The sequence below is a fragment of the Aedes albopictus genome, chromosome 2, assembly GCF_035046485.1.
Source record: "Aedes albopictus strain Foshan chromosome 2, AalbF5, whole genome shotgun sequence".
Classification (NCBI taxonomy): Eukaryota; Metazoa; Arthropoda; class Insecta; order Diptera; family Culicidae; genus Aedes; species Aedes albopictus.
In genome coordinates this window covers 322,419,369-322,444,070 of record NC_085137.1, presented here as the reverse complement: position 1 = coordinate 322,444,070, position 24,702 = coordinate 322,419,369, and the positions used below count along the sequence as shown (strand labels likewise).

At 39.6% G+C, this 24,702-nt stretch overlaps 2 protein-coding genes across 3 annotated transcripts in view; one reads left to right on the top strand and one right to left on the bottom strand.

Annotated features, from left to right (window-relative positions):
• Window positions 1-24,702, top strand: part of LOC109403065 (tyrosine-protein kinase Dnt) — a 305,015-nt gene that overhangs the window by 210,417 nt on the left and 69,896 nt on the right. The window contains exons 8-9 of the mRNA XM_062852383.1: window positions 2,651-2,852; window positions 3,297-3,456. Coding sequence (XP_062708367.1) covers window positions 2,651-2,852; window positions 3,297-3,456 — 362 coding nt within the window. The remainder of the gene's footprint in view (window positions 1-2,650; window positions 2,853-3,296; window positions 3,457-24,702) is intronic.
• LOC134288236 (uncharacterized) lies at window positions 11,808-24,159 on the bottom strand. 2 transcript variants are annotated; one of them, XR_009997832.1, is made up of 2 exons: window positions 23,540-24,159; window positions 11,808-11,976 (listed from the first exon to the last, which is right to left on the bottom strand). XR_009997832.1 is itself a non-coding variant. In XM_062852382.1 (2 exons), exons 1-2 carry the CDS (start codon window positions 13,429-13,431, stop codon window positions 11,912-11,914), a joined length of 639 nt encoding a protein of 212 aa, XP_062708366.1. In that variant the 5' UTR covers window positions 13,432-13,491; the 3' UTR covers window positions 11,808-11,911. The 2 variants fall into 2 exon arrangements, 1 of the variants encoding a protein (XP_062708366.1); XM_062852382.1 differs by lacking the exon at window positions 23,540-24,159 and adding an exon at window positions 12,858-13,491.

Below are 24,702 nucleotides of genomic sequence, written 5' to 3'. Positions count from 1 at the left end.
GCGACGAGCTGGTAGCGGTACTCTCGTGTGCGTGCGATGCGACCATGCCTAGGCGAGTCCACCCTAGAAATGGAAGGCCACAGGCTTACTTATGGACCGACGCGATTGCGGACCTGCGCCGCGCCTGCCTACGGGCTAGGCGGCGGATGCAACGAGCATGATCAGAGGAAGAGCGAAACGAACGGCGGGTGGTGTTCGTCGATGCAAGAGCTGCGCTGAAGACTGAGATAAGAGCAAGCAAAAAGGCCTGCTTTGAGGGTCTCTGTCAGAGTGCCAATACGAACCCGTGGGGTGATGCCTACAGGATCGTGACTACCAAGACGAGAATGGCTTCTACAGAGATGTTAAGAGGGTCATCGAGGGGATTTTTCCCTAGTCTTTAGTCTCCTTTCGTAGGACAGTCGGGGACTGGGACTGGCGATGAGAAGTGGATCACCGATGTGGAACTTGCGGGAATAGCAAAGTCCTTTAGCGTAGGTAAGGCCCCAGGTCCGGACGAAGTTCCGAATCTGGCCTTAAAAGTAGCTATTGCAGAGGCTCCCGAGATGTTCAGCGGAAGTTTCTTCCAGAATCGAGTACAGTAAGGCCTTTTTTACGTGAAAACTCCATACAAACAAAAAAATTCATTGTCTTATTTTTTCATGATTCGTCGAGAAATGGTGAGACTTTATTTACGCGGTTTTTGAAATTTTGAACTGAGTTTTTACGCAGTACGTATCCCCCGCGTAAGAAAAAAAACCTGACTGTACTAGTTTACGATACAGAAGTGGTTCGAAAGTGCTTTCACATAACCTCAGGAGTCCCACAAGGTTCCATCCTGGGTCCCATGTTATGGAATCTCATGTGCGACGAGTTGTTGAGTTAAAGCCTCCACAGCTATTGCGGCACTGTCCCGGATGATGTCCAATAGTTCTACGGTGTACGCCAGTAAGCGTAAGCTTCTGGCTAGTGTCGCTACGTCCATATTAAGGTATGGCGGCCCGGCGTGGGGCAGTACTCTAAATACCGAAAGCTACCGTGGCAAGCTGGAACGTACTAACAGGTTGATGCGCTGGAGGGTTGCGAGCGCGTACCGTATCGTATCACACGACGCGCTCTGCGTATAGTTCCTATCGCGTCCTTATTAGAGAGGACATGGAGAGCATCGAAAAGCGCGACACATGAGGCATACGCAGGAACTGCCAGGATGGTCTCTATGGTTAAATGGCAGCGCGCGTGGGGCAGTTCTGCCAAAGGAAGGTGGGGGGGTGCCGGGGACCCCTTTCCAGACCGACGCCACGACAGCACCGCTACCGGGACTTCCTCTCCGCGGCCACTTAATCGCTGTAAGGGTCGATCTCGACCGCAGGGCACCGGTATGACCTACGAAGCCGACTCCGAACCCCTGGACCACCTCTTGTACTGCATCTGGACTAGCCACTATCCGAGTCCACGCGTCATCTCCTCCTTAGCTCCCAGACGATATGGATGATAGCCGTTGAAACGGCGTTCCAGCCAAACTCATCCCTACACATCCTCTGGACCAAGTTGTCCGGGTTTGTGTCCTCCCCGCATGTGGCAAGCATGCGGTCACGCATTGTGCGAAAACGCGGGCACACGAACAAAACGTGTTCCGCCGTGTTCCTCTAGCTTATAGGGCCTGGAGGGTTGTGATTGGCGCATCATCAGTTGTAGACATTCCTACTATGGGCTCCAAATGCACCATGTACAAGACCCTGGTAATGCTCTTTACGGACACAAAACCTGGACTAACAATAAGTATGCTCGAGGTAGACATACAAGCACTTGGAGTGATCGAGCGTCGGGTGCTTAGGACCATCGGTGTGGAGTACGGTGTGTCGGAGAAAGATCAATCACGAGCTCGCTGCAATCTACGGCGAACCGGAAGGTAGCAAAAGCTGGAAGGAAATGATGGTGGGAGAATACCGGCCAATAAGGTTGCAAACTAGTGTTCGCAAGAGATACGGACGATACCAAGAATACCTGGAGAGCATTTTTAGCACGAGTCGTACATTTACCCAACGAGGCTTGCCGATAAATACGACGAGTGCTGTAAAAATCGAGTTCTGCAACGAGTTGCATACCAAATTCCTTACAAATTTCAGCCGCAATGCAGAATATCGAGACGCAACCAAGCGCACCCAAATTTTACACAACTGTTTTGGTCTCTATAATAAGGATCGAAATTAAGCATATATGCAATATATGCATATTATGCATGCACTGGTTTTCTTCAACAACAAAAAAAAATCAACTCAATTCAATAACCTCAAATCAAAACTAACACCTTCATCCTCCTGCTAATCAATGAATCATTGACCGAAACATGATAGCATCTAATCGGTTCCCAGAAACGTTATACCTACACCAGACAATTACCTATCTCGATAGCAACCAACCAATCGTCAAGACCCCAAATTGATAGATTACACTCCTTCTCTCGATTGCTGCATTCAATAGTACAATCCTAACATGACTCACTCTCATCCGCTCAATGCAAGCCTCTTCGACAATAGCGTCTGTATTTACGCATTGAAGGGGAAAAATCCGCAATTTCTCTTCGGTCGTATTAAATGCACTTATCTGATTTCCCATTTTGTTGAGATCCCCTTCCACTATCGCATTTCTCTTCTTCGCTTCCCATCCGCAGGTGTACAGCCTATCCACTCCGGCCCGGAGTATCCATAGCAATAGCTCCAATCCGAAAGATAAGCTCCGACGAATTGCCGTCTCGCCGGACACCATCATCTGCCAACAGTTGGCCCAGGAGGGCACCTACGGCCGGATCTTCTACGGTGTCCTGCATCATCCTCTCGGCGAAACGAGGGACGTCCTAATCAAAACTGTTGTCGGTAAGTCTGTGATGATTGTTGGCGTGCCATTGGCCTTTCCGCCTGTTCTTTGTGTCCAACCGAATGCAGAATCAAATTCTATTCGATTGCGAAGCCTCTTGCCGTTTTAATTATTTGCTATTGTGCGGTGCATTCAATTGTGGTGATCCACTTTCCATGTCCGCATTCGGTTCGAATAGGTAACTAACCATTAATCTTCTCAATTTGCTACCCACCCTCTCCGGGTCCCTAGTTTCTGCTGTCCGATGGCATGTGTTCAACAGTTGTTTAGCTGACTTATTCTTGGAAAAAAAAAATATAATGGTTCCCTTATGATTCAAGGGAATCGATGAATCTTTAAAGAATGCAGTAAACGAGCGGCTATGTCATTAGTAAATGATCTCCAAGAGGAATAACCAATATCGGCGTTACATGTACCATTTACATTTCTCTCCTCTTTTGCAGACGGTGCCTCGCTCAGTCAAGTGGCCTATCTTCTGTCGGAAGGATCAACGCTGTGTGGGGTGTCCCATCCCAACATACTGTTTCCGGTGGCAGCTGTCACCGAGCTTTCGGGCCCACCGAAAGTTGCCTATCCACTGGCAGCGAAAGGAAACCTCAAACTGTAAGACTCGCACGGAGCGCATACTTTTTTCCTTTCTTGACTTTCTTTCCTCCATCACTTCTTCTGGCAAATATCGTGATTTTTGAATCGAAGATTTATTGCGACCTCGGGTTTTTCTGCGCTTTTACTCCCATTCGTCAATCATGGGCAAACATGGCTGGGGGGCTGGAACGATACAACGATGACCTGGAAAGGAATACGCTTAAGTCGTGCCTGTCCCGTTCGAAGTAAAAAACAGCAACAAAATATCTTTCCTGTCGACAGAACGGGCTTGAACTTCTCTGGCGGGAGTTTCCGACAAGGCTTTTTCGGTTTTAAAGTTGGCACAGTATTTATGCTAGAACAAACTGCATATGTTGGACGATCTGAAAGTTTCGATAGAGGGTGCATGGATGAGGGTCAGGGAACGAAGACAAAATTATACGGGGCAAGTGCTGGTATTGAACAAACAATAGCATAGTCCAGAAACAGCCTGAATTAGGTGGTAACGAAGCAATTTAAAGCAGTAAGGCAAACATGGAAAACATCAGACCACTTGGTTTTGTCCGGCCGAAGCTTTGGTTTTGTCCGATACCAGGTTTGCTCTTCAAAAACTTTCATTACCAAATGATTTTTTCTTCTAGTATTTGCAGCGTATTCTGGTTCTTCTTCAGTTGATGAGAGAGCCCTTTCCCCAAGGAGATCAGCGTAAGTCTATCTAGAGCTTGCAGGGGAGTAGGATGATCAATCCCTCCGTTGAGCCGAATCATTGCAAATTCATTTTCGATGCAGTCCTAATTAGTTTTGTAGATTATAACGTGACGACGTTCAGTAGCTTTCTGGTAGAGATGATGGAGACAAGGATCGCTTTTTGAAATAACTGAAGAAAAACATATAAATTAAAAAAAAAACTCAGATAACTTAAATAACTCAAACGTGATATATGATAACTTACCTTTAAGCCTGGTACTGCTGGTCAGGGATAGGGTGCGACTCAAAACTCTTTGCGTGCCGCACACTCTGCTACGAGACAGCACAACAAACTAGAAGGAGACGAGTACGCGCAATCGGTTGTGTGTTGCTCGCTTACTTTGCCGCGCGCTGGAGCTCTCCTGTCTCTCACGCTCTGTCGTATACACTCTCGGTGCTTGTCTCCGTGCTTGGCACTTGGCTTGATACTACGCACGATTGGAAAAATTTCGAGTCAAACGACCCATCACTTGTCAACCCTTGACAAGCTTAACAACTTTGCCGAAAACACAAACTCTTCAATTAATTTATTAATCGATTTTTTCTGTTTGGAGACAAGCGCAGTCCCAAGCACCGTGCATTACTCCCTGCGCCGTAGAGCTAGTGCTGCGATTGTCTCTCGCACAATTACGAAAGCTCTCACTCATACGTCTCTTGTCTCTTGGCAAAACGGGAGACGAGCACTTGCGATTGTGTGAAGCACACGCTTTTTTCGCACCGCACGGTGCATGCCGCCAATCCCTGCTGCTGGTAGGCAATGCTTACTTACAACATGCAGTTTCTTCACCATCGTTTCCATGGAGAACAAGATTTTGTTTTGCTATTCTAGATGCACTCCATAGATTTTTTTAAGGAATCGACACAGTCAAGTTGTATGAATTCATTACATCGAACCACGCATTGGTGGTGTCAACAATTTCCGCCAATAATACCGTTTCTTGATATTCGCCGAAATGACGCCGGAGATTTACGGCCACTGTGTGACTATGCAATTGGGTCGCCATTCTCACGTTTTGCCGTTCAGATCCTTGCACCGTTATGCGAAGCAAGGTTGTTAATCGATAAATTATTGTTATCGCCGATAAAGTTAACGTATGTTATCGTTTATCGTCGATAACGATAACGTCTCCAGACGGATTCGTCATCGGCGATACAGTTAACTGTTGAATATATCGACTCGATAACGTCTCCGGAAAATTTTCTTCGCGATCTGAACCGTTGTTGATGCCGTCACTAGGGTAACTAGATTTATCGCAAAATTATCGAAGGTACGTTGATCTTCGCGTTGATTCATCGTTTGGTTATCGTTATCGAGAGATTATCGAGCAACCTTTATCGTTATCGAGTTTGCGTTGAGTTATTTAACTGTCGATAATTTATCGGTTAACAACCTTGATGCGAAGGATAAAAAAAGTGCATTGAGCAGAATGGGGTCCTACAGTGACCGGTACAAAAAAGATCCACCATATAGTGGTTTCAGTTTCTAGTGAAAACTACATGCAAAAATGATGAAATATATTTTTCAATAAATGCATTACATCCATTTTACATTGTTTTAGTAATCTGTGTTGAAAAATATTTGGTTTTTGAGGAATACAAATGATTTCTGATGAGATTGGGGAAATTGCTTAAAAATTGGATATGACAGAAAAAAGATCCACTTGGCAATTAATTCTGAAACTTCAAAATTTCGCCAAATTTTCACACGTTTTGCTTCTTGATTTATGATGTTGTGATGTTTTTGGCATGTGAAATTTATTTTGACATGAGTTTCATCAATTTTAGGGTGATATGGGGCGAGTTTATTGTTCATGATTAATATAATAGGTAAAATTTTCTCCATACTACAGAAACTATCTGTAAGCAAGAATGAACGCTATAAAACTACAATACAACAACAACTCAGCTTGCAGACATACAGGAATGTACTTTTTTGAACAATTTTTATTGTGCAGTTTGCGACCCTTACTTCATTCGGCAAAGTTTCAGGCAAAACCACAAGGCAAAAGTCGTCCATACATCGTTTCTTGATTTCTCGCTTCTTATCTGAGAAAACTGCAAGTGAATGTAACTCTTTGCAAGTGAGTGTTCCCATCCCTGCCTCTAACACACCTTTCCTTATCTGAATACACTATGTTCATTCTTGCAGACTTCGAAGACACGGCGGCAGTGGATAGCCAAATCGAGGGGCGAATCACTGCAAAAAATGAGTGAATCCAAAATACGTTTTGATTAAAATGCGCCAAAAAATGCATGAACATACATCAATGCGTTGAAAAATGCGCGTCTTAATCCAATGCGCAAAAAAATGCGTCAATACCATCAATGCGTTGAAAAATACTCGAAAGTGCATCAATGCACTCAAGCATTTTAAGCGAAAAAATTCAAAATGCGCTGAAAAATTTTGCAATGCGTTTAAAATGCGTGTTTTGTTTCAGTGCATGTGTTTTGTTGTGTTTTTTGACGTGTTGCGTTAAGCTCAGTTTGATTTGGCGCCATATTTCATATGGGTCATTCCATATGAAGTGACCGAGAAAATGTGAAAACTTGCAACCGACCATCACGGATTTGAACCAAATTTGGTTGAAACATTTGTTTAGATGGAAAAAGAAAAAATCCAAATTTTGGTGCCGATCGGATCACCCCTCGGCCCGTGGCAGCACCCCTCGTTTTGGCCGATATGAAAATTATCCTCTCTTTCTTTTATTTTTATCATTGAAACGATTGCACCTACACATTTTCGACCTTCGGCTTTTTTAAAGGAAATCGTTCAGGGAATCCAGAAAAAATATTTTTTTTTGGTACAGTGTTGCCAGATATCATATTTTTCAATTTTAAAACTAAAAATCGATTTTTCTCGAAATACGTATATTTTGATTTTAAAAATTTTGATTCCATCGTGTTTATCAGACGTTTTTCTATCGAAAAAGCTTAACTCCCCAAAGTAATTTGCGTCGTTCCTGAGATATAGCGTTTTTAAGAAAAAATATTATTTTTTTTGCATATAAAGTATCATATAAAATCAGGTGCAGTTTATAAATTTCGCAAAAAAAATTATTCGATGCCATACAAAGACGTTTTGTGTTGATTTGAAAAATATCAAGTATAAAAAGGATTAAAAAAATGTTACAGTGTTGCCAGTTCATCAATTATGAGTCTATCGTAATGGACTAGCATAACCTGTTGAACTAAAAAATGTATCTGAGGTTGAGATCATCAATTCTAAACAAATTTCATATATTTTAACATTATCTGAACAGAAGTGCTGCCAAATACGTAATATTTATTGTAGAAATCTTAATTTTAGTAGAACATTAGTATGAAATCTAATTAACAAGCCAAAAGTATTTTTTTATTTAGGTTTAGTACATTTGGCAACATCGACGTAAAATATATTCAGGAAAACATTTGATGAGTGTATTTATAAGCAACAGTGCTGAAAATGTAATTTCGATATAACTACATTCAATGACCCACAGCTAATTCCAGAAGCTGAACCTGAAAATATGGAACATGATAAAATATAAAATATGATATCCTTTGGAATTAGATAATATTAGATACTACGCATCGTCGCGCAACTGGTAGCTCAGACTTCAGTATTTTTATTTTATATTGGAAGGTCCAACTCCTTATAAAAATCCCTGTAAAAATATCTTTTGATTGATTTTTACGGCAGTGTTGCCTAGTATGCTAGTATTTAGCGGAAACGCAAACAATAGGTGCGGGTATTGCGTTTACTCTTACTGAATTGCCGAATAATAGATCATGTCTTTTATTGTCTCAGGCAGAGAAGTGAAGAACAGTGTTGGGTATTGTGTTGTCTATTGATGTGATTGCATATAGTATGAGTTTTTGTTTGGTCTTCGTGGCGAAGAATGAACAAAAATTTCTGAGTGAAATGGATTAGTGGCGTTTGCTCCCTAGAGCCTACTTTTCTTAGGCTTTTTGCATGGAAAAGAGATCGGTTGTACGCGAATGTCAATTCCGATAAATCAAATCGATTGTTCGATCAATTATAGGTGACTTCCAGATCGACAATGTATAGTATCATATTAAGGATCGGTATATTCGCCTCACTCCATTCATATTCACTCCTTGTTGCTGAATCGAATCGAGAAAGATGCAGCAAACGGATTGTCGTGATCAAGCACGTAACCCCATCACCAGTGGAAAGCCATGCGCAAGTTGCTTGACATGGATATTCGTTGCCGTTCGTCGCAGTTTTGATCGCAAGCGAATGAATGAATGGCGAATGGTGAAGAATGCTGGTGAGTGATCGAAGTGGCTGCTGTCGTCGCTGATAAGCAAACACACAAACTAAAGCGACAATCGTTCGCTGCGATTAACCATGGAGTAGCAATTATGAATTGTGTTGCCATCTATGCTCATACTCATGCAGTGTTGCCAAATGTGCTCGTTATGTATAAAAACAGAAATCATTTGTTTTTATTTGGTGTTATCTATTTACGAAAGCTTTTGTGTAAATTAGATGTTTACAATAAAAATGACATGTGTGGCAACACTTCCATCTACAACATCGTTGAAATGAATAAAATGACAATTGAAATGAATTTCACAATAGATACATTTTATATTTTAACAATTTATCCTCATCGTTTCCAATAAACCAATTTTTTTATTACTAACTATCAAACTAACAATAACTGTCAATTATCGGGTCATTTTGTCATATAGGACCATAAACAAGAAAACACAGACAAACAGACGTAACATTGGAAAAAATTCCAACGACCACGGTTTTAACGATTTTTTTAAACCTTTATAGTTGTAGCTTTCACAACCAGAGGTGCGCACATCATTTTTCTAAACGTTAGACGTTTCACCTAGTGTGAACTAGGCGATGGATTTTCGCGAAAAATTTTCTAGGTGTTACGTCTGTTTGTCTGTGAAGAAAAGGTCAACAGCAGGGTCGTTAGAGAAGATGTGTATTGTTTTTATCCTGTTCACACATCTTGCAACACACATGGTCCGCATTTTCAGAATAACCTGTACATTGTCAAACACTTGAAGGTTAGGTTTCATGGTATAATAAAAAGGTAAACTGGCAACACTGTCACATTTTTTTTAATCCTTTTTATACTCGATATTGTTCAAATCAGCACAAAACGTGATTATATGGCATCGAACAATGTTTTTTTTACGAAATTTATAAACTGCACCTGATTTTATATGATACTTTATATGGAAAAAATGAATATTTTTTCTTAAAAACGCTATATCTCAGGAACGACGCAAATTACTTTGGGGAGTTAAGCTTTTTCGATAGAAAAATGTCTGATAAACACGATGGAATCAAAATTTTTAAAATTAAAATATACGTATTTTGAGAAAAATCGATTTTTAGTTTTAAAACTGAAAAATATGATATCTGGCAACACTGTACCAAAAAAAATGATATTTTTTCTAGATTCCCTGAACGATTTCCTTTAAAAAAGCCGAAGGTCGAAAATGTGTAGGTGCAATCGTTTCAATGATAAAAATAAAAGAAAGAGAGGATAATTTTCATATCGGCCAAAACGAGGGGTGCTGCCACGGGCCGAGGGGTGATCCGATCGGCACCAAAATTTGGATTTTTTCTTTTTCCATCTAAACAAATGTTTCAGCCAAATTTGGTTCAAATCCGTGATGGTCGATTGCAAGCGGTCGATCACTTGGCGTGGAATGACCCATATTTCAAACCTCATTCGAGTGAGAAAAGGCGAAAAGTTTTTGTAAAGTGATCACCTCGTTTGTTAATTGACTAAAAATGTCGAAACACCGATCGAAAGACTATTACATTGATCCTGAAAATGAAGGCTTCTGGAGGACGGTCGAAGAATTTTCTGCCGAAGTCGTTCCGCCCTACTTGAAGAAATTGATCATAGCGGCTGACTATGATAGATATACGGCTTTGAAGCATTTTTTGGACCCAGTTTCGGACGATACGCGAATGGAGTTGGAGAAGTTTGCTCGGCAAAATATATCGGCATTGTTCTCGGAGGAATTTATTGAGAAAACAGTTTACTTGCGCAACCCGGAGGCATTTCAGCTGGTCCCGGGGCACATCCAGCTTCTAAAAAGCATTGCTCAGAAGTTGCCGCCTGAACAGAAGGTTTTCGATAAAGTAAGTATTATACAATTTTATGCTTTTACCAAACCCGAGGGAATTGATAGTGATTTCCAACTCGATAAACGCAACAGGTACATAACGTGAAATTGGCTTGTGCCATCATTTACAGATTCTTCGCAAGCACACAGATGCCATCGCACGACGAGAGTCCAGACAAGAGCGAGGACAAGATGTACATGGAGGTCAGGTACTGAGCCTGATGCAAACTGCCTCTGGAAACTCGCCTGGAAATATGTCCGCTCAGCCCAAAATTTGAGATGATATTGAACGATCAAATGCTGCTGCTCATGCGAAAACAATCGAATCTAAAATTCAGCGGTGGATTTCAAGCAAAAAGCTTCAGATGCCATCTGAAACGCATGTCACGATTGCAGGACACCGTCGGGCGACAGTCGAATGCTGGTATTTGTGGGGTATGAACAAAGCTGAGTAGCATTTCCCATGCGTGTATTTCCCCTAGCAAGCATCAGTGACAGCCAGCACCATGACGGGGTCGTCGTCAGTGTGATGCTGCCTCATTAACGAGTGGACTGTTGGCGGAGCAAGTCGCCATCACCGTGAGGTTCCGTATTATGCCAAGTGATTCTACTGCAGTTTGCTAAGATGGCTGGGAACGGATTGTTCCGGTATTCACAGTATTGTTCAAGACCTATTGCCTTGAGCAGCTGAACGAACAAAAATCAATCATGATATTGGATTGTTTCCAATTTTACACAGCATATTTTGGATCACAATAAATCCCGCCCAAATGTGACGATCCCCACGTTTTTCAAAACTGAACCTGGACTAGATGATCATGTGACTGAACCCGAGACTGAACCGGAAGCTGACATCAAGCTTACGATTGAATCTGTCGACATCCAGGATGATGGAAACGCATATTATGAGGAACTACATGAGGAGTATTTGATCGAGGAATATCCGGAGCTCGATCCGGAGCGTAATTCATCCGAAACCGCCCTGTATGAGAATGAGAAGTGGAACTGCAAACGAAACAAATGAACAATTTTCTTATTTGTAAGAGAAATTTAAACCACATCAAAATAAAATCAAACCAAACCGTTTTATTGAATGCTGTACTGAATCCTTTTCCGTCATACACATGCCACAGATGACATTCTTATTATAAATTGGTGACATACTCGTTACAGTTTGAAGCTAACCGAAAATCACCCAGAGCAGGATTTTCTAAATGGGTAACATAACGATTTATATCTATCTTAGAAAAATCTGATACAACATGCAAACGTCCACTGGTCGATACGGAAAATTTGCTGCAAATCACGCCTATTCCACGTGCATTTGTTAAACCTTGGGGCGGCTTAATGGGTACCGTTTTCAAGGTACACTCTTTATCGCGCTTCAATTTTCCTTGCAAAAACATGAAGCCTAACGCCTGTGCAACTACTTTCGCATCTCCATCCATGTAAATAAACCATTCTCCGATAGATAGATTGTCCTGTACCTTATTGTCTTTTTGAAGAATTGAATTTTTCTCATGTGCGGTTGATCGGAATCTATGTAACCTGTCGTTGCTTATTCTTGTAGTGTTACTTGACAGCAGCCACAAAATTGTCACTTTGCGTGCTAACATTATTTGCCAGAAGATGTGGCGATCTTGAAAAATCCTTTTGGTACCTTCTGTTCCGTAGCGTCACCTAAAAAATGTAAAAAAAATATATAAATAAGTCTTGTACCTTGCCTTGCACCTATCAAACAGTGTAATCATAATTTGGGTATCGAGCCTCGTATCGAGCTATTAAAATAGGTATTATTTTTGATAACTTTATCAAAAAAACTTCAGTATATCAACATTTTTAATTATTTTACTCAGTTTACTCTCGGGAGTGTTCTTCATCATGGGTTTGAACTTAAAAGTGGTTATAAAACTTTACCAACTATACTGAATTAAAGGCCCAAGTTTCAGGAAATTTAGACTAAAAATCCCGAGAAAAATCCCCACATGAGGAAGAGAAAAAAATAAAACTGTCGAAAACACCGCAAGTTTTTTTGAAAGTCAAATAGGGTGACTCCCATGAGGGGCTTTTGTCGGCCAAATTGCCTGCAAATTGTTCGTATAATTCAGCTTGGTTGAGAAAAATTTAAGCCCAACTTTGAGTCTATTAGACTGAGCTCGATTGAGAGCAAGGTACAGTGATACATACTATATACCCAAGGAAATCAAATTAATGCCGTTTTTCTTTTTTAACCTGGGTTGGAACTGGATTGGCGGAAAATGTGTAAACAAACAACGTCAAACAAGCTTTAGTACAAGCGAAACCGAAGTCGGGTTGGGGTTGAAACTGTGATCTGATCCAGTTCCAACCCAGGTTGGAACTGGATAATAAAGAAAAACGGCATAAGTTTTTTTTATCATGAAAAGGTCCTGGATCAACCGGAAACCCAACCCGACACATTTAACCTCGCATTCAACATGGTCTTGAAGTCTTGAATGTCCGCGAGTTTAATGAAGGTAAAAGCAAATTCTTGACGCACTCTCGGATACACTATTATTAAGAACTATAGTACAAACACTTACCAATTGATTTTGAAATCTTGCAGATATCTGCTCCCAGCGTACTCAAAAGAGCACTAGCTTCGAAAATAATATCCGCGCCTTCTACGGAGTTGTCGATATTTGTGGGCCGTAATGATTTCTCCCCGGATTCTTCTACATCGAGTTCCAGATCTAGTTCACCATCGTTTTCAGCCACATTGATTTCGGTTAGTGGAAGAATACTGCTTTTTGTTGCAGAGCTTAGAGCACAATGAAAATCCTCTTCCTCGTAATCTAGTCCAACTTTCTCGAGCAATTTTTGTGCTTCGATTTTGCCATCATTAACAGCATTTTGGATTGCACTATCGGATGGAAAATCAAATGATACGAATTCAACCTGCTTGTAACCATCCCTCGAAAAGGAAATGTTTCCTTCTAGTTTGCTACGTAGTTCATCCAAATACTCGAATCGTGTTGCCTTATTCATGTACTCCAGCATATCGAAATTAATAACAGTGTTTTGTACACCTGTCATAGATCGTGCATTTGCAAACGAATTGATTATATCCAACGGCGACAATGTAGAGTCCGCATATGAATCATATACAAGCTTCATAATAGTGATGAAAGTAATCGTCGCATTTGTTCCAGGGTGATTGCTCAATCTATCAATGACCCGAGGTCCGAGGGCCGAGGATCAATAATTTTGTGGAAACTTTTAACGGACATTTTGTCATGTTGATCCAAATCCGATTCTGAAAGTCCGGTATGCTCTTTGCCTTCCTTCGCTACAGTTATCAAATGACCTCGAGATGCAGGGTATTTACCTGGTAAAAAAAATATTATTTTAATGGGTTCAAATGTTTGGATGAAATGTTGAGATTACAGTAACTTTTTTTCACGATACAATACATCTTATAAAAGTGTACTTTTACTTATCATAACGCACTCACCGATCTGTAGACTCCTGGTTGATGACAATAAGCTATTCTTGAGTTTATTAATTATATGTGTGCTGTCCTGGATAAATATATCAGTGGTACGTCCTTGTGCTGCATACCACGACTTCCAAAGTACAGGAATTTCGCAAGGACGATCATCAATGGACCTAGGTAGGCCCATGCGGATTTTCATGCTACCAATTAAACGTGTGTCTCCATCTGCTCCGAATCCCAGTACAGTCAGTCCAGCCTTTTCCATTTCTCTCTCCATTACAGCCCAACGAAGTAACACTTCCTCTATCGAGAATTTGTTAGGTATTTGTTCCAAACGAGAGTAGATTAAACGAAAGCGTTTTCTGGGCGATCGGCGTAACCAGTATAACATATACAATGGAACTTTTTTGATATTTCTTCAGATATTGGTGAATTGCATCAGGTGAAGTGGCAGAAAACGAATCAACTAAAGGCATTCCATTTTCGTTAAAATCAGGACATAGGCCGATAATTTGATCTCTTTCAATGTCGTAGCGAATTCGGGATGTGATTTTTGTGCCGTCTTCTGATATAAATAGCACTTTTGACAAGCCATGCGTCTCTAGGAATCTAACTAGCTCGCTAACTCGCAACTTCCCTTCCACGATCTTATCACACGACTTCCGCAAATGGCGCTGTACTGTGCATACTGATAGCAAGCCCAAATTAACAACAAGTTCTTCATAATCCTTCCATCCTCCTAGCAGATACAAGTATGAACCAATGTCTTTCGTTTGCTCCAGGTAGCGTGCACCTTTTGCGGCAGAACGATCCTTGTTAACATTTTTGAAATTGTTCGCGACGGATTCTCTAATGATTTGTTTCATCATTGTTGATAGTGGCACTTTTTCAAGGATGTTAAGGAGTGCAGATGCATCCTTCGGACTTGCTTTAGGAATAACGTCGGAACTTCCAGTGTCTGCAAATCGGGAAGGTCCAGCAGATGATGGAAGCAATGCAGTCGAGCTGGAATCAGGAGTAGACGTAAGGATGCGTTCACGTACGAATCCGGAATGTTCAGCATCCGATCTACGAGGGACTGAAAACGCAGCTGCTGTTGATTCTGGTTCGAATTTCACATCGTGCTTTGTATCAGCCTTGAGTTTGATGGGTGTGTGGGAGTGGGACGATAGTGGAAGAAAAAACCCAGATATCTTCGGTTGCTTTGGGTCTTGAGCAGCTGCTGTTGTCATTTTAAAGTTTCGTTTCTGGGATCGATTTAACGGAATACTTTTCTCGAGGCTTTTCTGCGACGAAGTTGTTGGTAGGCGGCATTCGTGGTCATGCTCTGAGTGAGGTTCTGAACGCGAAGTATGGAGCAGATAGCTGTCCAGCTCATCTTCAGTGTCGCAATCGGAAGATAACTCTGAAAACCAAGTCCAAATTGTTGTTAACACACTACATACTGTCGTGATTTTCCATCGTCCCGCTACTTATATAATAAGAGGGCTATCCGTACCAGTTACTTGACCGACAACTAAGTTGCACGCCCGCTGTCCGCTCTGCTAACGGCCTCTGTATCCTTCACACGACGGAGGAGGTTCACTCTTCCGATGTATACTCGTCAGCTATGGCTAAGTGGATGTTCACCCTTCAGCTACACAATCACGAATGATCGAGCTGCGCGATGGGTCGCGCCTTATATAGCTGCCGGGTGTCTGCTGCTCTTGATACATTTAGGAAGATATGCAATTCGCGAACAACATCGTTTACTTTTCTAACAGCGAAAGGAAGGGAGTTCGTCATCTCGTCGCTCGGTCGGTATTCGTGGCTATGTAATTATGAAATTTGTGCACTTCAATTTGTTTTATATTTCTCTTTATTCATTTAGTACATCTACTCCATATACTCTACACATACTTTCAACATTAATCATAAATACCATCAGGGGGTGAATGCTCGGGTGAATGTGAGTTTACGTGGCAGATCAATTTCCCAATCATCCACTGCCGGTTAGAAGGCGACAAAAACCTCGTCCTAATTTCTATTTCCTCTTCGCAAATCGCAAAATCGTTACTTAGCACTGCTATGCGAGACACATATTGGCGAGAACTTTTAAATTTGCACTTGATAAGATATTCAATTATTTTTATATGTATGGTGACTATAAATTTCACTCATATTGAATGAATCTGTGATGTTGTTTTCAATCTCAATTCAGATGTAAACAAACAACAAACGTCATTCGCTAGTACAAAAAAAAATGAAATTAACCAAAAGTGTGAAAATTTGCACTGTGAAATTGAGTTATGTAAAATTGACGTTAATAAGAAGCGACAATGCGTTACTTAGTGCATCAATGCGTCTCGCAATGTGTCAATGCACACATAAATTCGTCAATGCGTTACTTAATGCAGCAATGCACAAATGCGTTGCCTAATACTCCATAAATACTCAAATGCATTTGTCAATGCACAAGACTGAATCGAAAATGCGTCAGTGATCCGCCCCTCGAGCCAAATAATCCTGGAGGATAATTCCCGGAGGTATTCCTTTAGCTATTCCTGTAGGAATCGCTAGAGGCAATCCTGAATGCCTGGAGGAACTTTTGGAAAAAAAAAATCCTGGTGGAATCCCTGGGTGAATTCCTAGGGGAAATCCCTGGAGAAATTTCTGAAAATACCCCTTGAAAAATTCCTGGAAGGATTACTAGAGAAGTTTCTGGACGAATTCATAGAGGAAGCCCTGAAGGAATCCCTGGAGAAATTTGTTGAGAAATCCTTCAAGGGAATCCAGGATTAGTCTCTGGGAAAATTCTTTGAGGAATTCCCAGAGGAATCCCTGGAAGAACTCATGGAGGAATCCTTGGAGAAATATCTGGAGGATTCCCAGGAAGAATTTCTGAGGGAAACACAGGAGTTTCTCTCAGAAAATATTGAAGAATGCCCACTAGAGCCAGGCATCCTTGGATGGGCTCTTAAAGGAATTTTTGTATCAAATATTTAGGGAATTGCTGGATTGTTTTTGAATAATCTCTGGTAAAATTTTCTAAATAAATTCCTGGAATTAATCCAGCAGAAATACTTATAATAATTGCAGATGGATTTATTGGCACAATCTCTAGCGGAATGCTTAAAGGAATATACAGAGAAATCTCTGAATAAATATCTAAAAGGATCGCTGCTGAAATTCTTTAAGAATCCTTGTAGGGATTCCTTAAAAAAAACTTTGGAACAATTACTGGAGGAAACTCTAAAGACATCCCAGGAGAAATTCCCGGAGAAATGTCTGATTTTAGAGGATATCTGTTTCTGTAAAAAAAATCTGAAGGAATCCTGAAGTATGGAGAAATTCACGAAGGAAAATTTCCTGGAGATGTCTCTTGGAAAATTATTGAAGGAATCTCTGCAGAAGTTCCTGAAGAAATACCAGGAGGTCCTTCATAAAGAAATCACTGTGTTTTTTTTTTACTTTTAGCATGACATTTGTTTGAATTTTAAACCAGTGTAAATTCGTGCATTTTGAGCTACTACAATCTATAGTAGCATATGATTCTAGAAAAACCTTCTCTTCACCTACCGGAACCGATTCTGGCATAATCGAAACATTTGTCATGTTCTTTTTGTATTCCATGAATAAAAATCACAAAATTTAGCCATTGAATTAAGCTTGTTATTTGATAAAATTCTATGATAACATAAAGTGGAGCTCTTAGAGAAATTTCTTTTGGTTTTAGAAAAAAAAATATGATAAAACCCTTAATTATTAGAATACTTTATTTCTTCACAATATTTTTGGAACTCTCATAATCTAAAGTTAGCTCAAATTAATCGAGATAGGAATTTTGGTAAAGCCTGCGCACTTCAGAATCAATACACTTTCAACTGGCTGCCGCTCAAAAACGGTGTCACTTGGAAAAAAGTGTTTTTCGAAGCAATTGAAGCTTATCTATTGTAGTTTGTAGGAAAAATATAAAATTTGCTGTTTTTATATTTTTAGATGAACTACACAGCGTAACATTTTTTTTGTCTCAAAAGCAAACTTATGTAAGGATTTTGGGCCGCTGAATCCGAATCAGGGCTCAGATTTGCTCCAACACGTCATAATTTTGAGCTATACCTCAATTTATAGGGCAAAATATGCGATTTTGGCCATCTTTGACTGCATGCCATTAGGCATGGAAATATATGTTTTAAGCAATCAAAAGGTTAATTGGTCAATTAATATCTAAATTAACGACTCATGCAAAATATTTCGTTTTACCTAATCATATTAGATAGATTTAAGCATTATTAGTATGAAAACTTGCATGCTACTTTTGGAGGGTGACTTGTATGGGAAATATCGTACCTAACATAAATCACTTAAAACTATCAAATTCTATTTGGTAAAACGAAATATTTTGCATGAGTCGTTAATTTAGATGTTAATTGACCAATTAACCTTTTGATTGCTTAAAAAATATTTCCATGCTTAATGGCTTGCAGTCAAAAAAGCCCAAAATCGCATATTTTGCCCTATAAATTGAGGTATAGCTCAAAATTGTGGCGTGTTGGAGCAAATCTGAGCCCGGATTCGAATTCAGCGGCCCAAAATCTGTCAGAGACATATAATTTTGCTCTTGAGACAGACCAAAAGTTAATTTTTGTTACGCTATGCTATTGATCTGAATTCGTAAATAGTGCTAGTTTTTTTCTGCAGACATTGAGTAAAAACCAATCATTGTCAGGTTCAAGATTTGTATAGGAATATATAATTACCAAACCCACCAATTACGCAGTATACACCGTGTCCAATAAGTTCTCATACAAAATCAAATTCAATTCATTTCACATCTGTAATTAGGATTTTCAAAGTAAATTTATTTATTGAAAGGTCAACTAACACACACCAATTACAGCAGATGTTTTGGAACTAACTGTCCTTAATCCTTCTCTGCTAATCGCTTATGTGTCGTAAGTCCATTTCAGCCGGCACGCACGCCATTTTATTGGTATTTCGTCGTATTTTAACGAGTAATGGTTATGAGTTGAAACAAAATAGATTCCTGCCCTCCCCATTGCTTGTAGCAACTATGCCCAGAAGAGAAAAAAATGAGATCCTGTAGTGGTAAAGTACGAAGCCGTTTTATTTTGTACAAAATAAAACGTTAATTAAACAAAAACGTCCATTTACCTGTTTTAATGAGATTTGTTGTGTTAAAGAAGCATGCGTGCATCTTATCTTGTTGATTCACATCATTCTCACTTTTAAAACAAACTTGTATTCCTATTGTGGTAAATTTTGTCCAAAATTTAGGTTTCATGATGTTTATCTTTGATGCAACGGTTATCTTCATGAAAATTAGCTCAAGTTGAGCTTACTTGCAAGTTTCTTACCATATCATCACTAAAACTGTATTGTTTAAGCCTTAATATATCTATTTGGCACATAACTTCAGACACAAACTCAAAATTTATCCTTATGGACTCTATTTCGCTACCGTAGAATGAAAAACTTTTCAAACATTTTCCATGCGTGCCGGCGAAAACGGATTTCAGAAAACGGAAGTGTACTTCTAGGCTTATAAAAACAAATAGAAAATAAAGTTATTCTAAACCGTATGCTTTATTCAATCAGTATTATGTGGCCTTTCAATACATGTATTCACTTTGAAAATATGAGTCACATATGTGAAATAAAATGATATTTTCTAAATTTGTATTTTGTATGAGAACTTATTGGACACGGTGTAGAATAGTTGTTGGTATTATGATTGTTGATTAAGGGCCAATTTCTTCATTCTGGCTTAAGCGTTAAACCAGGTTTAACTATATGGGTAAGCCTGGCTTACTGGTTAAGCCGAGGTGAAGAAATCGACCCTAAGGGAGGTAAAATATTCCATGAGTGTTTTAAAATATCCAATATAGCTATGGTAAGCCTTTGAAGGGTTTTATGGAAAATCAAAGGCTTGCATAGATATTTAAAGGCAAAAAAGTTGTTTTCGCATAAACTTTGGTTGGGCCAATACGCTTTCGGGAAGAATATTATACGAAAAGTATTGGTAAACAAGAAACCATTGATTTGATGCAGAACAATATAAATAATCGTGGCTCGAAAGCTGTATGGTTTATTGCTGACGAAATTCATTGGATGTGTTTTGATGGCGTGAAATGTCTAACGAGTTTTTTTAAACTGAATCTACTCTGAAGTTTTTTGTTTGTGATCATAGAATCACATCTATAGTTCCATAATCTATATGGTTTTCAGTGTTTCATCCATGAAAACTATCTTGTTTTTCGCTTATTATAAGGAGTTAGCCGGGTAACTCTCGCTGAGACCGTCCCACTATTTACACCATGTCTTCCAAAATGTTTCAGGTGGAGATTTTCTGAAAGTCCCCCCCCCCCCAAAAAACTAAGAAAAATGCATTTGGTTAATCAATTTGATGGACCCCCCGTCAGGGATGGGAACATTCACTTGCAAAGAGTTACACTCACTTGCTATTTTCTCAGCTCAGATGCGTGCAATCAAGAAATGATGTATGGACGGCTTTTGCCTTGTGGTTTTATCTAAAACTTTGCTGAATAGAGTAGAGGTCGCACACGAATCCCAAAGTCGTGACAGAGCTGTGAAAGCGACTTTCCACGAGGTGAGTGTAATTTACATTCACCTCGTGGAGAGTTGCCTTTGTAGCTCCCTCACGACTTTGGTATGCGTGTGTGACCCCTACTATATTCGGCAAAGTTTTAGACAAAACCACAAGGCAAAAGTCGTCCATACATACCTAGTTTTTTTTATTGCATTTTTCTGAGCTGAGAAAATAGCAAGTGAGTGTAACTCGTTGCAAGTGAGTGTTCCCATCCTTGCCCCCCGTTAGTTAGAGCCACAACCATTTTTGCGGACCCCTCGATTTTGATCAATAGTTGGCTCATTTAAACCGTTATAACTCAAAAGCTTCTCCAAAAACCACCTAATAACAAAATGTTGTTGAAAAGAGGAAAGATAGGGCTACTATTTACAGTTATAAAAAGTTGGGTCGGCCATATTGATTTTGGCCGCCATCTTGGATTTTTATACCAAAACTGTTTTTTCACCATGTAGTCAACCACCGATTTTCAAATTTTTTGCGTCAATCGAAAGCGGGGACATTTCTACACAACATATCAAAAATCTAGAGATGTATATTTTTCCTATCAAAAGTTATCTGCACTTTTGTAAATTATGACACTTTAGCTCACTGGGCCAGATGCCGGACGTTTACATAAATGCAGCGTTATTTCACAGTGTTTACGAACATTTATTTAAAATCTAAATCCACTAATGAAAAGTTGAAAGTTTCAGCTTTTCAAAACACCAAAAGAGTTAAAAAAAAGCAATGTCCGCATCATTGAGAAACAGTTAAAAACGGGAACGAACCTCCAATATGGCTGCAGGTGCCGTTGTGTATACATGCAGGGGTATCCTATGATGCTGTTGGGTGTCGTTGCCGGTGCGCATGGTAATGTATGAAGAAAACTTGTCATGGTTAACAAAAGTGCAGATAACTTTTGATAGGAAAAAGATACATCTCTAAATTTTTGATATGTTGTGTAAAAATGTCTCCGCTTTCGATTGACGCAAAAATTTTGAAAAATCGGTGGTTGCCAACATGGTGAAAAAACAGTTTTGGTATAAAAATTCAAGATGGCGGCCAAAATCAATATGGCCGACCCAACTTTTATAATTGTAATTAGTAGCTCTATCTTTCCTCTTTTCAACAACATTTTGTTATTAGGCAGCATCCATTTATTACGTAACGCTAAAATCGTTAATTTTGGACCCCCCTCCCCCTCCGTAACGCTTTTTTGTATGAAAATTCTAAAATTTTTGTATGAGCCGTAACGCTTGGCCCTACCCCCCCCCCCCCCCCACCTCCCCCTAGAGCGTTACGTAATTTGTGGATGGCGCCTTAGGTGGTTTTTGGAGAAACTTTTGAGTTATAACGGTATAAATGAGCCAACTATTGATCAAAATCGAGGGGTCCGCAAAAATGGTTGTGGCTCTAACTAACGGGGGGTCCATCAAATTGATTAACAAAATGCATTTTTATTACTTTTTTGAGGAGGACTTTCAGAAAATCACTGCTTTAAACATTTTTAAAGGCATGGTGTAAATAGTGGGACGGTCTCAGCGAGAGTTGCCCCTTATGACTGTTAATTTCCGACTAGTGTGAGGGAAAACTGCTAATAATTCAAAAAATAATCCAGGTTTCGATATGAATTAAGTTGGGCCACTTGAATTGGGGAATTGTAGATCCAAAAAGCGATCCCAGGAAATATTTTTTCATAAAAAATTACTTTGAGTAAAATTATGTTTTGAATATAGCATGAATAGACGATAAGGCTATAAGTTTATTATGGTCTGGTGAACCATATTTGTCAAGAGTTTAATGTCGTAACTTGTTTTAAGCATATCTTTGATGAATATAATTTTGTTTCTTGTGGAAATATCAGCCCGTAAGATGTGAAATTTGCAAATGTTGACGATCATTAGTTTGTGCAGAATAAAATGGCATGAATTTCACAATCAGGTCAAATTTTTATCTTGAAGAAATAAAAACTGAATTTTTCATATTTTTCTCACAAAATACAATAAATAAGCTTCATTTGCTTCTTACAACATGTTTTTCTAGGTTAAACCGTTTTTGATCTACAGCCGGTTGAAAGTGTACCGATTCTAAAGTGCATAGGCTTTATATAACTAGATACTGTGCATTGTAAAGTTTTAAAAAAGTAATTGTCATAAGATTGACCTAATTATAACGTGAAGTGTCCAAAATAGGTCCCCCTGTCCAAATGGACCCTATGTCCTACATGACGGAGAGACACCATAATGCGCAGTGTGAATTGCGAATCGTAATACCTGACAACGGAGCTGCTTTATAATAGCCTCTTGCGTCTTTAGTTTATCCAACTTTGGTTGGACGACGTTAGAACTTTCTAAATTCTCAGTTGGTCGAATTGAGGCAATCATGACCATTGAACTCCTCACAGCCTGAATCTCTTGCGATGTCTACCTCTGAATTCTGATTTGGCAGCGGTAGGGGAATCGGTTCTGCCACCTCGATTGCTTCCAGCAGAACATACATTTTACTATTACTTTAGAGCTTTTAGTAGAACTTGTTACTTCAGACTCTAGTTTAATTTAAAAACACTTCACTAATACTTCACTTTTGCAAAAGAAAATAAAAAATGAATAACTCTTTTAAAGAAAAACTAGAAAGGACGAGCAAATTCCTTTTAATTCTACTACTGTGCTTATCTTCGGACAGATAGGCCTATTTCGTCTGTGACTTACAGACTTCTTCAGTGTCGAGCACTTGACACTGAAGAAGTCTGTAAGTCACAGACGAAATAGGCCTATCTGTCCGAAGATAAGCACAGTAGTAGAATTAAAAGGAATTTGCTCGTCCTTTCTAGTTTTTCTTTAAAAGAGTTATTCATTTTTTATTTTCTTTTGCAAAAGTGAAGTATTAGTGAAGTGTTTTTAAATTAAACTAGAGTCTGAAGAACATACATGTTTGATCCAAAGTGCGATGATCCATCTTCCAATGACACCAACGCCTCGCAAACTATGGAATGGTTTTCTTCAGCACCAGCTGGTTTTTCACTGCATTCGTAGCTTTTCAAAAATTCGGCGACAATCTCCTGTCGGTCCTTCCTGCAATATCGTTGACACCACGAACTGTTCTCCCCGGCACACAAATTCGGGAATACGAATTGTGCTTGGAATTGTGCCATAAATGGGAATTTTAATAATGAAGCAATAAAATGGAATATGCAAACTTACCGTATTTAACCAGGATATTCTGACCAGCGTTCATGATGCTCTTCTTTATTGTTGCGTTAGTGATAAACGTATTCGGAGCGAAATGCTGAGAGCTAACAAACAGTGATGTTCCGGGATCTCGCATAATACCGCAAAATGCTACCCATTCCGCACGATGCTTCCTTTGGGAACGTGTGGAAGCTGATGCGTCAGTTTTTTCGTTTCTGTGGACGAAAAAAAAACACAGTTCACTACAACCCGCGGCATTTTCAATTTTCACACCAATTTTCATTTTAAAACTCCGAAAAACTGCTACGATTCAGCTAATTTGCTTCTGATTGAAGGAATTTTGAACTGTAAACACAAATAGTGACAAAACAAACCATACATTTGTGTTTGTAACATTTGTATAATTAGATACACGTTTCTACGAATGGCACGCACACTATGATGGCGAACTTCACCATTTCTGTATGTACCTCATTTCTGCGAACCGACAAAACTTGAACATTTCGACCGACACCAAACCATCCGGCTTGGACGACCTCTTTTTATGTAACGAAAAAGAACAAGTTTGGTCCGGCATTGGTATTAGAATACGAAACGAAATTTATTGCTCTCTTCGATATTACACTATGTTTATAGGGGGGTTGATCAGATACTCATGATCTACCGAATACAATTCAAATTTATACCTGCATTCGTCGGCTAAGTGATCGTTCGGAACGAAGATAAAAAATGCATACATGATAGAAAAGGATAACAGTTATAGTTACTGTATCTTACTAATCTAGTACCTGCTACATTAGGGTGGTACACTTCAACAGGCAAATAATTCAAATTCTACAACAGGTCTTTCCAGAAATTGGGAACGGCCTATTTTAAGAAGAACTCATTAAATGCTTTACGAAAATCTGAAAAGTTGGACATTATACTCAGAATATGAAAGCCCTATCAAAAGTCCAACGATGAATTAGTTCCTCTAGTGAAGATAAATAACGAGTCACGGGACAAGAAGCAAAAAAACTTCCATATTGTTTGCCGCTGACATGGACCAATTTTCTGCAGGCAATGGCGTTTCACTTTTCCCAAGCGTTTTTAATGCAGCCATGGTTTCACCGGCTATCAAAACAACTTTTTCCCGTCCTTTCGAACAAAAACACATTTCTGCGGCAGCGACGGAG